The sequence below is a fragment of the Pogoniulus pusillus genome, chromosome 13 (assembly GCF_015220805.1).
Source record: "Pogoniulus pusillus isolate bPogPus1 chromosome 13, bPogPus1.pri, whole genome shotgun sequence".
Lineage (NCBI taxonomy): Eukaryota > Metazoa > Chordata > Aves > Piciformes > Lybiidae > Pogoniulus > Pogoniulus pusillus.
The window spans coordinates 20,544,460-20,557,051 of record NC_087276.1 but is presented as its reverse complement, the minus strand read 5'-3'; the positions used below and the strand labels follow the sequence as shown (position 1 = coordinate 20,557,051).

Here is a 12,592-nt window from a genome sequence, read left to right as displayed (position 1 = left end):
AAAGGTGTGAGCAGGAACTGAGAGTGCAGGCAGGGAGATCATGGGCAGGCAGCACAGCCCCAGCGGGCTTCTCTTTTACCTTGTGGGGTTCACTGGAGGTGAAGCTGTTGCACTCGAGGAAATAGGGGGGCTCAGGTGTCACCTCATAGAGGAAGACTCTGGTGTCCCCCTGAGGATGGAGTAAGATGGGGGCTGGCAGGGGGGTGCATGAAGAGTTCCTCCACACCACTAAGGCGCTGTGCATTGGCAGCCCCCCGAGTCTTTTTTGGTGGGCAAGCCCTCACCTTGCCAGTGAGGAAAACAACGCTGGTATCCTCATCATAGAAGGGCAGGAGGGTGGATGGGGCCACATCAAGGCCAAGGACAGACAAGGGTCCATCGGGCAGAGCCTGTGCCTGGTACAGGAGGATCTTCCTCTCGCTTCGACTGTGGGGAGGTGACAATGTGGGAGGGCAAGGTGTCCCTTGGGAACCTCCACCCCAGTGTATCCCTCCCACCTTTACCTATCAAAGCCGGACACCAGCAGACAGTCACCGCTGCAAACCCAAACCAGGCGTGCTCCACGGGCCCCCTCAGGCCCTGGACCCTCCTGTGTGGGGTCAAGATCACACTGCCTGCTTGGAGAGAGCTGGGGGTGCAGGCAGGTGCCTGCAGGGTAGGGGATGCTGTCCCCACCACCATCATCATACCTGCTGAGGCTCAGTGCTGTGCCGGGGCTCATAGAGCCGTAATCGCGCATCTTTGCTCACCGTTGCCAGCTTCTTCCCATCAGGGCTCCAAGCCAGGCTGAAGATCTGGGGAGACAGATATTGTGCCCCCCATGCAGTATTCTCTACCTGCCCAAATGCACCCTTGGGGTGTCTCCGTACATGTCGTCCCTTACCTGGTCGGTGTGTCCTTGCAAGCACAAGGCTTCCTGCCCAGTGCTCAGGTCCCAGATCCGCACTGTCATGTCATAGGAGGAGGAAACCAGGAGGTCAGAGGCCATGGGGTGGAAGCGGATGGAGTAAATCTTCTCTGTGTGACCTGGTAAAGGCAGGTGGCACATGGCTGTTCCCACAGGGCAACACCAGGCTGGCTGGTCCCCAGTTAGGGTGCTGTAAGTGCCTCCCTATGTGTCACTCACCTCGGAGGACAGCTTCAGGCTCCCGCAGTGTTTCCTGCAATCCTCCCTCAGGGATCCGCCACAGCTGGATCTTGGCATCTTCACCCGCTACAGCACCAGAATAGACGGGCAGTGGTTAGCTTGGTGATCTGGTGAGCCCAGTGCCAGGGAGCCAGCCTGGTGTTTTCCCTGGATTCAGCACACATACCAACAGCGAGGCGCCGCGGGTCAAAGGGGTCCCAGGAAAGGTCGGCCACTGCTGCACCATTCTGGATGGTGGGCACAGCTGCATCAGGTTGACGGCCAGCCTTGGAGAGCTGTGGAAGATAGTCAGGAAGGATCACTGCACTGCACCCAACAGTACTGTGTTGGCCACTGCGCTATGCCTGGAGTACCTCGAGGACAGCGATCTGGCCACCAGCAGAGAGCAGGGGCAGGGCGACGCGCTGGTGGTTGGCACAGAAGCCATCGCACTCGCCCGGTGTGGTGAGGCTGAGCCCTCGCAGGTTGGTGAGGTGGGTGTCGCGGTGCAGCACCCTTCCCTGTGCATGCCGGAAGCGGGAACTGGGCCCTGGCACAGGCAGGGGACACGTGAGTGCCCTGGGTGTCCTCCCCTGGCAGAGGGACACCAAGCCAACCTCTTTTCCTGCTCACCCAAAATGTTCTGCAGTGACTTCTGGCTGGGGCTGCTGGCAAAGCCACTGGAGGGGCCAGTGCTGGCCGAGAGGGGGGTGGTGGCACTGCTCGGTGATGCCAGTGAGGATGGTGAGGAGTAGCCACTGGCCTCCTATGGGAGAGAGAGAAGATGTGCAGAAGGTGCTGGAGTCCTAGTTCAACCCTTCAGGACAAGGGTCACAGGGACCACTCGACCCCTGGTGTCCCTCGCACCCTCCCTAGCACCCTATGCTCACACTCTGGTCTGTGTCAGTGTTGGCACCAGTGTTGGTGGGGCTGGTGTCAGCTACTCGCAGCTGGGTGTCCATGATGACTGGAGAGGTGAAGGTCTCAGTGGGTCTCCGGGCAGGGTGCAGGCTCACCCTTGTGACCTGTCAGTGGGCAGAGCAGTGGGCAGGGGGCAGCCCCTGACAATGCCACTGGTAAGGTCACCCCCCTGGGTGACACTGACCTCTTGACTGTCCCCTGCCCACCAGGCCTGGGCGCTGGTGGCTGGCAGTGTCCCGGCACAGTCAGGGAACAGATCCTCATGGAAGTCCTGCACAGACTGTGGGAGAGGGTGCAGGGTGAGGTAAATGTCCACCAGACCACACATCCCCCATACTACTGCCAGCTGGCACTGCCTGAGCTGGGGCACTCCCGGGCAACCCCTGTCATCCCTAGACACTCCCCTAGCACACCATGAAGCGCAGCCCCATCCCTGAAAGCTGCCTGCTGAAGCCTGTAGGTGTCAGACACTGCCTGGCACTGGGCTGCCTTACGCACTCAGCCTCCCAGACAGCACCCAGCCCCAGCCTCCAGCTTCCAGCACCCCGCGTGCTGGATCTGGCACCTCGGATCCTCCCTCCAGAACCCACATTCCACCAGCAGCACACAGATTTCAAACACTTGACGCACCCAGCACTCAGAACCTAATACAAAGCCTCCAGCACCTTGCACACGGCATCTGGCTTCCCAAAGCCAGCACCCAGCACTCATTCACCTTCCAGCCTGTCACCCACCATCAGCACCCAGCACCCACCATCAGTTCCACTGCCCACCATCAGCACCGACGTTTGACCTGCTCTCCTGCTCTTCCCAGGCTGGAGTCCAGAGTCCCCTTGCACCCATGTGCCCTTTGCCACCCAGTGCCAGTGAAGTGTCACCCATGAGATGGTCCCGGGCGCTGGTGACACACTGTCATGCCCAGCCCCCTTATACCTTGCGTGGCACCAGATAGCTGATGGGGACAAGGGCGGAGTCAGTGAGCTGTAGGACGCGCAGCACCTCGCAGGCCATGACGTCGAGGGCCAGGCGCGGCACAGTGGCCAGGCCCCGGGTGCTGCCCTCCATCCGACATTGGGTCACTGTGAGACAGGCAGGGTGGCCATGGGGCAGTCAGCATGGGCAGGGGTGAAACCCCCTGGGCTGCCAGGACCCTGGCATGAGACCCATTCCACTTACCCTGGGTGAGCGCTGGCTGCGTAGGTGCCACCTCAAAGCAGTACAGGAGGTTTTCTCCCTGGGAGAGAAGTGCAGGTGACAGGGTATGAGTGGGTCTGTGGGGAGCACCCACCACAGTTGCATGCACCCCACTGCACCTACATGCATCTGGCTGTATCCTCATGTGCCCTTCTGCATCCTCCTGTACCCCCTTGCATGCTACTGCACCCCACTGTGCCCTGCTATGCCTCTCTGCACCCCTCCACAACCCCTGCATTCTTCTGTATGCTCCTGCACCGCACTGCAGCCCCTTGCATCCTGCTGAACCACTCTGTGCTCACGTGCACCTCACTGTGCCCTTCCTGCACCCTGCTTCTGCACCCCTGTATACTCCCTTGCCCCCCCACTGTCATGGCACCCCACCTTGCCCGCCAGCACCAGCAGTCCAGTGTCAGCATCATACAGCGGGATGGTCGCCCTGTGAGAAAAGGAGGCTGCTGAGTGTGGGCACCCATTGGCACAACACTCTGAGAGTCACAGGGCTGGATCCTGTACCTTCTGCTAGTGTCTGCCCCAGGCCCTGTCCTGGAGCAGCACAGGGCAGGATCAGGCCCTGCCTATGTTGTGCCAAATGAGGTGCTGTGCCCAGCCATGGGGCAATTCCACTCCCAGTCCTGCACCCTGTGCTCTGCAGTGGAACCCAGCCCTGCTCGGGGAAGCCACCAGCACCCAAAGGGCAGCCCTGAGGCATGCCAGGCCGGCTTGGCCAGTTTGAGGTGAGTGCATGGCACACCCCTGGCACCTGCTGTGCCAGCCAGCCCCAGGAGTGCCCTGTGGTCGAGGCTGTGCCAGCTGGAGCGTGGCCCTGCTCCTTGTCCTGCATCCTGTCCCAGAGGGCACTGGATGGCTGGAGGGGACAATGCCTGGAAGGGCACTTAGTGATGTCCTACCTTGGGACTAGTTGGCACAGTGCTGGCAAACATCACCCAAGGTGGCTGTGGCAGGCACTGGGGTCACCTGCCAAGCTGTGGTCACTGTCACTATCACTGCCACCACTGCTGGGGCCTAGGGTTGAGACAAAGGTACCCTGGTTGTCCCAGCCTGCCTGCACCATATTCATGGTGCCAAACTGCAGCACCTGGCACAGTTCTGCTGTTGCTGGGGCATGGGGTTAGCCCCATGAGGGCCACCCACTGATCCCTGGTGGCTGGTGCTCTTTGGGTGATGGTGTTACTGAAGTATCAGGGCACTGGTGTTATCCTGGGCACACTCGATGTGGAGGTCCTTGGGAATGCCGTGGATGCCCAGGCTGTGGTGTTACCAGGGCTCCCCAAGGAGTCCTGGGGAATGCTGGAGGTCCCAGAGGTTCTCAGGGTTCCTGCGCCTCTGGGGAGCTTTGGAGTCTCGGGAGGTCTCTGTGAATCTAGGGGGCCACGGAGCTCCCTGTGACTTTGGGGGAGTCCTGAGGATCCCTGTGACTCTGGGGGCCTTGGAGCTGCCAGGGCTCCTAAGAGTCACTGTGACGCCCCTGAGACTGGGGGTCCTGGAGATGGCAGAAGTTGCGGGGTCGTCCCTATGGCTCTGGGGGCTCCCCAGGGGAGCCCGGGGGGCCCGGCGGCCCCGCCCCAAGCAGGGCCCCAGGTGCGCAAGGGGCGGAGACTGCAGAGACGGGCGTGCCTCGCCCCGCCCCCCCGTTCCCAGCAGCCAGTGGGGAGGCGGCGGGAGGAAAGGTCCCGCCCTCCGCGGTTTTAAAGCCGCTCCCCGCGCCCAGCGCCTCCAGAGAGGGGAGTGCCCGCCCGGCCGCCATGCACTGACCGCCCGGCCCTGCTCGGAACGGCCCCGGTGAGTCCCGCGGCCTCGGTCGCCGCTGACACGGCCCGCCCCTCGCCATGGGTCTGGCCTACCGGAGGGACGGGGTTCCGCCACGCTCCCTGGGACTCAGGGGGACGGCTGGCCCCGGGATCCCAGTGGGCCTGGGCTAAGCCGTGGGGCACCCAGGGCCGGCTGCCCTCCCGGGTGACAGGCTGTCACTCAGCCGCCGGACAAAGGCAGGGCACCTGGGGACAGCACCTCGCTCCAGTCCTCGGCTAGGGGTCGGTGTGCCCTGCTGAGCCAGGGGCACCCGGCTGTCCCTTGGCCAGGCTGGGCTACAGTACAGACATAGTGACACGGGTGCAGGCAGGGCCCCAGGTCCGCTGTCCCAGCCTGTGTCTGACCTGCTATGGGATGTGCTGTGGTCTGTCCTGAGGACCCCAGCCTGGTACTGTTCCCATCATGGGGAAGAGGAAAGATGTGACTGGGGCCGACGTGAAGCTCAGCTTTCTCCAGCTGTGGCTGGTGGCTGTGACCCACTCTGCCAGCAGAAGGGCACCAGGATCCCTATGGGACTGGCACACTCTTGGTTCCATCCCATGCTTGCCCTGTCCCAGCAGACATGGCAGCAGGTCTCACTCTTTGGGATCAGGCAGAGGTGGGAGACCCTGGCAGTGGTGTCCACCACCATCCTCCTCACCAAGGGCTCATCCAGGGTGGGGTTTGGCTGCCTTTGCCTTTCCTGTCCTCAGGAGTTAGCGTCCTGGGTTGCTGACCTGCTGTAGGGCTGAGTGGGGTCCCTGGACAATGCTGAGAAGGGATTCCCTCCTGGCTGGCATGGAGGGACAAGTGCCAGCAGGGCCACTGGCCAGCCTGGCTGCAGGCTGGCAGGGATACCCTGCCTCTCCTGCTGCCAGCTTCTGTTGTGCTTCGTCACTTGGTGTGCACTGGGAGTGGTGGCTCTCTTTACCCTCTCTAGGTGCCACTTCAGGCCGCTGTGGTGTAAGTGTCCCTTCCCATGCCTGGCACCCTCCTTGGTTGGCAGCTGCCACAAGAGCCAGTGCACCCCAGCAGAGATGCTCCACTTCAACCCTCTTCCCAACCTATAACCTCCATTCATGTCTCACACACCTGCTAATAACCAACGTGCCCTACACTGGCAGAGCTCATCCTGCTGGGGCTGGGGCAGCCAGACTGGCCTGACCTAGCCAGGGCCGTGCTGCTGCCCACATGGGCAGTGCCACCATCAAGGATGACACTAATTACTACTTTCCCCTGCACCACGCCAAGGCCAAGTGGCCTGGCCGGGTGGCCCTGATGCAAGTGGTGCTTGCCCAGCTGGCTCTGCCGGCGGGACGCGGCAAGAGGAAGCACTCAGGGACAGCCGCGGTCACCCCAGTCACGCCATAGGAATCTGCCCGTGCTGCCCGGGCCACGCGTGGCAGCATTGCCGGCCTCCTCCCAGCCTCCGCCAGCGTCTGGGTTCCTCCGCGGGCTGTTTGGCTGCCGGTAAAGCGGCTCTGCTGGTTTTTCTCCTTGCCGGCACCTGAACTAGGGAGCGCGGTAGGGTCAAAGGGGCAAGAGCAGGATGGAGGGGCCGGCGAGCGCGCCCTGGGGAATGCAATAACCAGGCCTGCATTCCTCCGGGGCTGCTGCGGAAACTTTAATTAAATAGGGAGGGGAGCCGGGGAGGAGGTGGGAGCTGCAGTGGCACAGGGTGGGTTGAAGGAGAGGAGGATTAAAGGGTTTAATCCTGAGTCCCCCCAGCTGGGTCTCGGGAGGGGGCATGTGCTGACATGGGCTTGTTTTGGAGGAGTGTGAGGGAAACAGCATCGGCATCCCGCCTGGCGAAGGCACAGTATCCTTCCCTGCCGTGACAGAGACACAGCCTAGGGCCCAGCTTCATGCGGGGCTCCATCCTGCCTGCGCTGGTGCCTGCTGGCCGCGGAGGCAGCCCACCGGCTTGGTGGCCTGCCGGCAACAACAGCAGCTTTGTTTGGCTGCGGGGCCTCGATTGCTGGTGTGGGAGGGGACATCCCGGCCGTAACGAGTTCCCCAGAGAGAATGGCCACGTCCCTGAGCAACAAGGAAGGGTTGGGACCCCCGGGGGTCCACCAGCCTGTCCTGTGCAGATGTCACCCTGTGTGGCACGGGGACAGACTCATCTCTAAAACACGTGCTGGATGCGAAGCAGGGCATCCCCTGTCCAGTCCCTCATCCTGGGCAGGCAGTGGGACGGGATGGCCTGCCCCAGGGGGCTGCAGGCACGGAAGGGAGAGGGGACACAGCACTCCCACCCCAGCAGGCTGGCAGGGAAAGGCTGAGCTGAGACTGGGGGAATCCGAGCCCAGATCCTCCCCGCAGCCGGAAAATATGAATAATTCGGCAAATATCTGCGGTGCAGGCGCAGGGGAGTCCAGCCAAGGCAGCAGCAGGCTGCTGGCAGGGCAGTCCTAACACCTTCAGAACAACCGAGGCCCCCTTTCCACACTTGGGGTCCCCTCTGGGATGTGGGTGAGGCTGTTCCCCTGCCCCCCCCTTTTTTTCAAAAGGGATGAACACTCCATGAACCTGGGCTGGGTTAACTCCTCTCTGCCTCGAGCAGTGCCGGGGTGGGGAGGTGGTGCGGGCGGGATGCCGGCGTGTGCCGGGGGAACAGGGTGATGCCGAGGTGGCGGAGGCGTGCGGGCGGAGCAGCCGTGCCGCCTGCCCGGCGTTCGTGGCAAGGCGGGGATGCGCGGCCATGGCCCGGCCAGCCGAACCTGCCCGGAGGAGCCGGGAGCCTGGCAGGCGGGGAGGAAATGCCAGCGTAATTAAAGGGACGAGAGAGAGACTTGCAGTCAGCAGCTGGTTGCAGCACGGGACACGTCAGCGAAACCCGACCCTGGCATTGCAAAACCAGCCCCGGCCTCGCCAGCCTCCCGCAGGCCTGGCCCCACTCCGGTACTGCCCACCCGGGTGTCCTGGTACAGCGATGGCACTGTCAGCACGCTCAGCACCCTGTGCCTACGGCCCTACCTGCCAGCCACCACCCCCTTCTACCTGAGCCACCTCAAGGGCTAGCATGGTGGCGAGGGATGCTGGGTATGCTCCCGTAGCCCCCACAAGTACTTCACAAGGTCTCCAAGATGCTGTTGGGTTGCTTGGCCCTTGTGCTGGGCACTGATGGCCTGGCTGTGATGTGGGACTGTGGCAGGACCCAGCAGTGGCATTGACAAGAGAACTGGTGGCTGATACGGGGGTGCCAGTGAATGGACTCAGTGAGAGTGGATCCCTGGCAGCAGCGTAGCTCTTCCCCAGTGCTGGGGGCCTGATGGTGACCCCCTGTGACACAGCACAGCTCCTCCATGGTGTCGGGCTGACGGCACAGGTCACGGCAGGGCAGGGCTGGGCTGGTTAGGCCAACTGACTCAGGCAGTTGTGGTGACCCTGCCCAGCATCTCGGGTGCACCCCACCCTCGGGTGTACCCCACCCTGGAGGGATCCAGCTGGGGGGGAGATGTCTGCTGTGTTAACCCTGTCCGGTTATGGGTGAGCGCCACTGTCCCTGAAGCATGGGGGGCTTGTTTGGCTTGGGCCACACTGAGGGAGAGTGGGACACAGCTCCAATCCAGACCCCCCTACAGCTGTTGGTGTAGGAGGTGGCATCCCGGCACCGGCCAGGGCCTCCCACAGCGGCAGGGGCAGGCGGCACGTGCTGCTGTGCGACCCGGCAGCCCCTCGCACATGGCGGGGGCCCCTCTGCGGGCCATGGCAGGGGAGGTTGTCTGGAGCTCGGCGCAGGGGAGGAGGTGATGACGCTAGGGCTGGGGAAGGGGCTGGCGGGTTAAGGTGCTGGCAGTACTCCCATCTCCAGTAGCCCAGGGGGGGCTGCCTTTTCCCTGCCTAGGGACCCCCTCTGCTACCCCAAAGTATCCCTGAGAGGGGGAGACAGGGACAGTGAGTTCCTGGCCTGGCCTGTGCTAATTAAGAGTGTTATTAAAAGGGATGAAAGATGAAGTTGAGATAAGCTGGGGCTTATCACTGGGGCACAGCCACAGTGACATAGACCATGCAGCCACAGCAGGGGTGAGCAGGGCTGCTGACAGCCCTGCTCACCCCAAGAGCATTCTGTCCTCCATCCCCGTTGTGCCCCCAAGGGACAAGGGGGGATCACCAAGGTTCCAGCAGGAAAGGGAACAGGAAGGTGACTTACAGCACTCAGGAGACAGGAGCAAGCTTTGGGGCAAGTACAAGCCCTGGGATGCTGCGGGAACACAGCTGGCTCTGATGGGCATAGTGGGGACCTATGGGGAAATGGGAGCATCCAGCTCCTTTGGCCCCACAGACAGTACTGAGGTCTGAGTGCCCAGTCAGTCAGGGATTGCTATGCCACCAGTGATCTGGGCAGTAGCTGATCTGCGACCTGCCAGAGCAGCTGGGAATTGTGGGGGAGCCTATGTCCCAGTGGAGACTGTACCAAGAGGCCAGGCCAAAGCTGGTGGGATATGGAGTGTGCAAAGGTGCTACATTCTAAATGCCGGGGAGCTGAGGACGGGCAGCTCATGTGTGGCTTCACTCTTGCCAGCTCTGTTCTTGCTGCAGCAGTGCAGAAGAGGCAGGAGACCACTTGGGACTTTCCCACTCCCTCTGTGGTCCATTTGGGGACAGACGGTCTCTGGCAGGACATGGGAAGATGATTCTTGCACACCAGCAGTGGTGCATGGGTAGAGCAGTGGGTGTCTGAGGCACCTCACAGCCCTGCCAGCCCAGGGTACCCCCCGGCAGAGTCTGCCCCTAACCTTGGCTCGGTTTCTCTCTCCCACAGAGCTGACATCATGAAGCAGCTGATCATTTGCACGCTGCTTCTCTGGGCCCCCGTGGGGCTGGCTGAGGCATGTCCTGCGGGCTGCCAGTGCCAAGACCCCAAGACCATTCTGTGTGCGGCCAGACGGGGCCACACTGTGCCTCGGGGGCTGCCCCCCAACATCCTCTCCCTCTATGTCTTTGAGAATGGCATCACAGTGCTCAACGAGGACAGCTTTACAGGCCTGCCTGCCCTCCAGCTCCTGGACCTCTCGCAAAACAAGATCACCAGCATCCAGAGAAACATCTTCCAGCCCCTGACAGAGCTTGTCAACTTGGATCTGTCCTCCAATCAGCTGCAGGAGATCACCAATGAGACCTTCCACGGGCTGCAGCTGCTGGAGCGTCTCTACCTGCAAAAGAACAGGATCCAGCACATCCATTCTACTGCCTTTGACACACTGGAGAACCTGCTGGAGCTGAAGCTGCAAAACAACCAGCTCCGGGCTGTGCCTCCCCTCAACCTGCCCAACCTCCTGCTGCTGGACATTAGCTGGAACAAGATCTCCACCATCACACCAGGGGCTTTCCATACTGTCAATATTGAGTCCCTGAAGATTGCAGGGCTGGGTTTGACAAGCTTAAACGAGGAGCTCTTCCAGGCCCAGAACAACCTGCACGAGCTGGATGTCTCTGACAACCTGCTGGAGCATGTGCCGGCAGTGCTGCGGCGACTCGGGAGCCTTACCAAGCTCAGCCTGGCTGGCAACACCCGCATCTCCCAGCTACTGCCAGAGGACTTCCACAACCTTCACAACCTCCAAGAGCTGGACATCAGCAACCTGAACATCAACACCATCCCTCGGGAATTCTCTAGCTTCTTCCCCAAGCTTCGGGCCATGACAGCTGCTGGTAACCCCTTCAACTGCATCTGCCCCATGAGCTGGCTGGTGCAGTGGGTGAATGCCAGCAGCGTGGTCCTCCGGCGGCCCGAGGAGACACGCTGTCACTTCCCTCCCAAAAACTCTGGCAAGCTCCTCCACCATCTGCAGTACTCTGACTTTGGCTGCCCCACCACCACTACCACCATCACCACCACCACCACCACCACCCCACGCACAACCACACTGCCACCACCTGCACCATTCCCCACCAGCAGCCGTCCCGTGTTGCAGCCCAGCACCGCTGCTCCCACACAAGGGTCTGCAGCCCCCCAGGCCAGCTCCACGCTAGTGCCCTTCAGTGGCCCACTGGCTCCCACCAGCCCCCCATCGCCCATCTGTCCTCCTCGCACATGTCTGAATGGTGGCACTTGCCACCTGGGCACCCAAAACCTCCTAGAGTGCCTATGCCCAGCAGGCTTTACTGGGACATACTGTGAGGTGGAAGCGAGGGGGACAACGCCAGCCCTGGCCACACCAGCCCCACCACCTAGCCGTCGGATCAGCATCGCACAGGTCAGCAGCACCTCCCTCAAAGTGGACCTGCAGAACTATATCCAGTCCAAAGCCCAGCTGAAGGGCATCCGCTTGAGCTACCGAAACCTCTCTGGGCCAGACAAGCGGCCAGTGATGCTGCGCTTACCAGCTTCACTCTCTGAGTACACAGTGCGGGCACTGAAGCCCAACTGCACCTACCGCGTCTGCATTGGGCCCCTGGGGGAGAAACTCTCCAAGGAGGAGCACTGCACTGAAGTTCAGACCTTGCCTGCCAGCCACCAGCAGCACTCACCTGTCACCCAGAGCAAGGACAGCAACCTGGCTCTCATGATTGTCCCTGCGCTGGGCGCCGCACTGCTGCTGGTGGTGGTAGTGACTGCTGGCATGTACTACCGGCGGCAGCGCCAGGCGAAGGCGCATGCTGGCAGCAGGGTGGAGGCTGGCCCACTGGAGCTGGAGGGGGTGAAAGCCTGCCTGGAGAACGGGGATCTCAGTGGCCACAGCCACAAGGTACCGGAGGCGGCCATGCACTCCAGTGAGTGTGAGGTGCCGCTCATGCAATCGCACTACCCCAGCAACAACAACACCCCAGGGCTCAAACCCTCCTATTTCTGAACCAGGTGGGGTGTGGCAGCCAGGCAAGGCCTGGATGGACAAGGGGTGAGCTTCAGCAACTTGGTCATGTTCCTCTGGGGTGAGGAATGGTGAGGAGTTCACCAAATTAAGGCAGAAAGTCCCCAAACCCATAACGTGCAATTTCCAAGAGGCTGCCAGGCGTCAGGAGGAGACGCTTATGTTCCCAGCAGTGCCTTGGTTTCTGTGACTCAACGCAGAACGTGGGCAGTGGGAAAAGGGGTTTGGGCTTTTAATGTGGGGTTTGGGTGGGCTTATTTTAGCTACTGCTAAAATGAAAGCTGCGGTGGCTTGGCTAAGGGACACCCACGTGCTGGTAACAAGGGTCCTTTAGCGGAACATGGCCTGTGACTCTCAACTCCCTGGAAGTCGATGTGAGCAATCAGGCCTGGCCGAGGTGCTGGGACCCTCGGGGCCCTCCCCAGGCCAAAGGAAGCACCGAGCAGACAAACCGGGAATTGAAGCTTTAAGAACTCAGAGAGAATATTTATACGTGGTTATTTCCCATTTCTTCTGGGAAAACTTTCTTTTTGTTGTCGTTCTAGTACAGGTTTGTGTACAGCTCTTTTTGTAAGGCAGACCAGAAAGATGCCCTTTTTTTGTAAGAAAAGAAATTAAAACACCACCAGTGAAAAGCTCTGTGTGGCCCCGAGCACTTCTGCAGGCACTGGCCATGGCAGGCAGGGGCACAGGTCCCCCTCGGCGGAGCAGGAAGGTCAGT

General features: G+C 61.4%; 2 protein-coding genes across 3 annotated transcripts in view; one reads left to right on the top strand and one right to left on the bottom strand.

Annotated features, from left to right (window-relative positions):
• CORO7 (coronin 7) overlaps window positions 1–12,592 on the bottom strand; it is a 37,498-nt gene that overhangs the window by 1,025 nt on the left and 23,881 nt on the right. Inside the window, exons 10-23 of the mRNA XM_064153396.1 lie at window positions 3,626–3,680; window positions 3,224–3,281; window positions 2,981–3,126; window positions 2,232–2,327; window positions 2,017–2,151; window positions 1,760–1,892; window positions 1,501–1,676; window positions 1,314–1,422; window positions 1,127–1,213; window positions 884–1,026; window positions 690–794; window positions 504–589; window positions 285–426; window positions 80–169 (exon numbers count right to left, since the gene is read on the bottom strand). Coding sequence (XP_064009466.1) covers window positions 80–169; window positions 285–426; window positions 504–589; window positions 690–794; window positions 884–1,026; window positions 1,127–1,213; window positions 1,314–1,422; window positions 1,501–1,676; window positions 1,760–1,892; window positions 2,017–2,151; window positions 2,232–2,327; window positions 2,981–3,126; window positions 3,224–3,281; window positions 3,626–3,680 — 1,561 coding nt within the window. The remainder of the gene's footprint in view (window positions 1–79; window positions 170–284; window positions 427–503; window positions 590–689; window positions 795–883; window positions 1,027–1,126; window positions 1,214–1,313; window positions 1,423–1,500; window positions 1,677–1,759; window positions 1,893–2,016; window positions 2,152–2,231; window positions 2,328–2,980; window positions 3,127–3,223; window positions 3,282–3,625; window positions 3,681–12,592) is intronic.
• On the top strand, window positions 4,991–12,506 carry VASN (vasorin). 2 transcript variants are annotated; one of them, XM_064153397.1, is made up of 2 exons: window positions 4,991–5,044; window positions 9,822–12,506. In XM_064153397.1, the coding sequence occupies exon 2, from the start codon at window positions 9,832–9,834 to the stop codon at window positions 11,851–11,853; it is 2,022 nt and encodes a 673-aa protein (XP_064009467.1). In that variant the 5' UTR covers window positions 4,991–5,044; window positions 9,822–9,831; the 3' UTR covers window positions 11,854–12,506. The 2 variants fall into 2 exon arrangements, with proteins under 2 accessions (XP_064009467.1, XP_064009468.1); XM_064153398.1 differs by lacking the exon at window positions 4,991–5,044 and having other exon boundaries at window positions 9,751–12,506.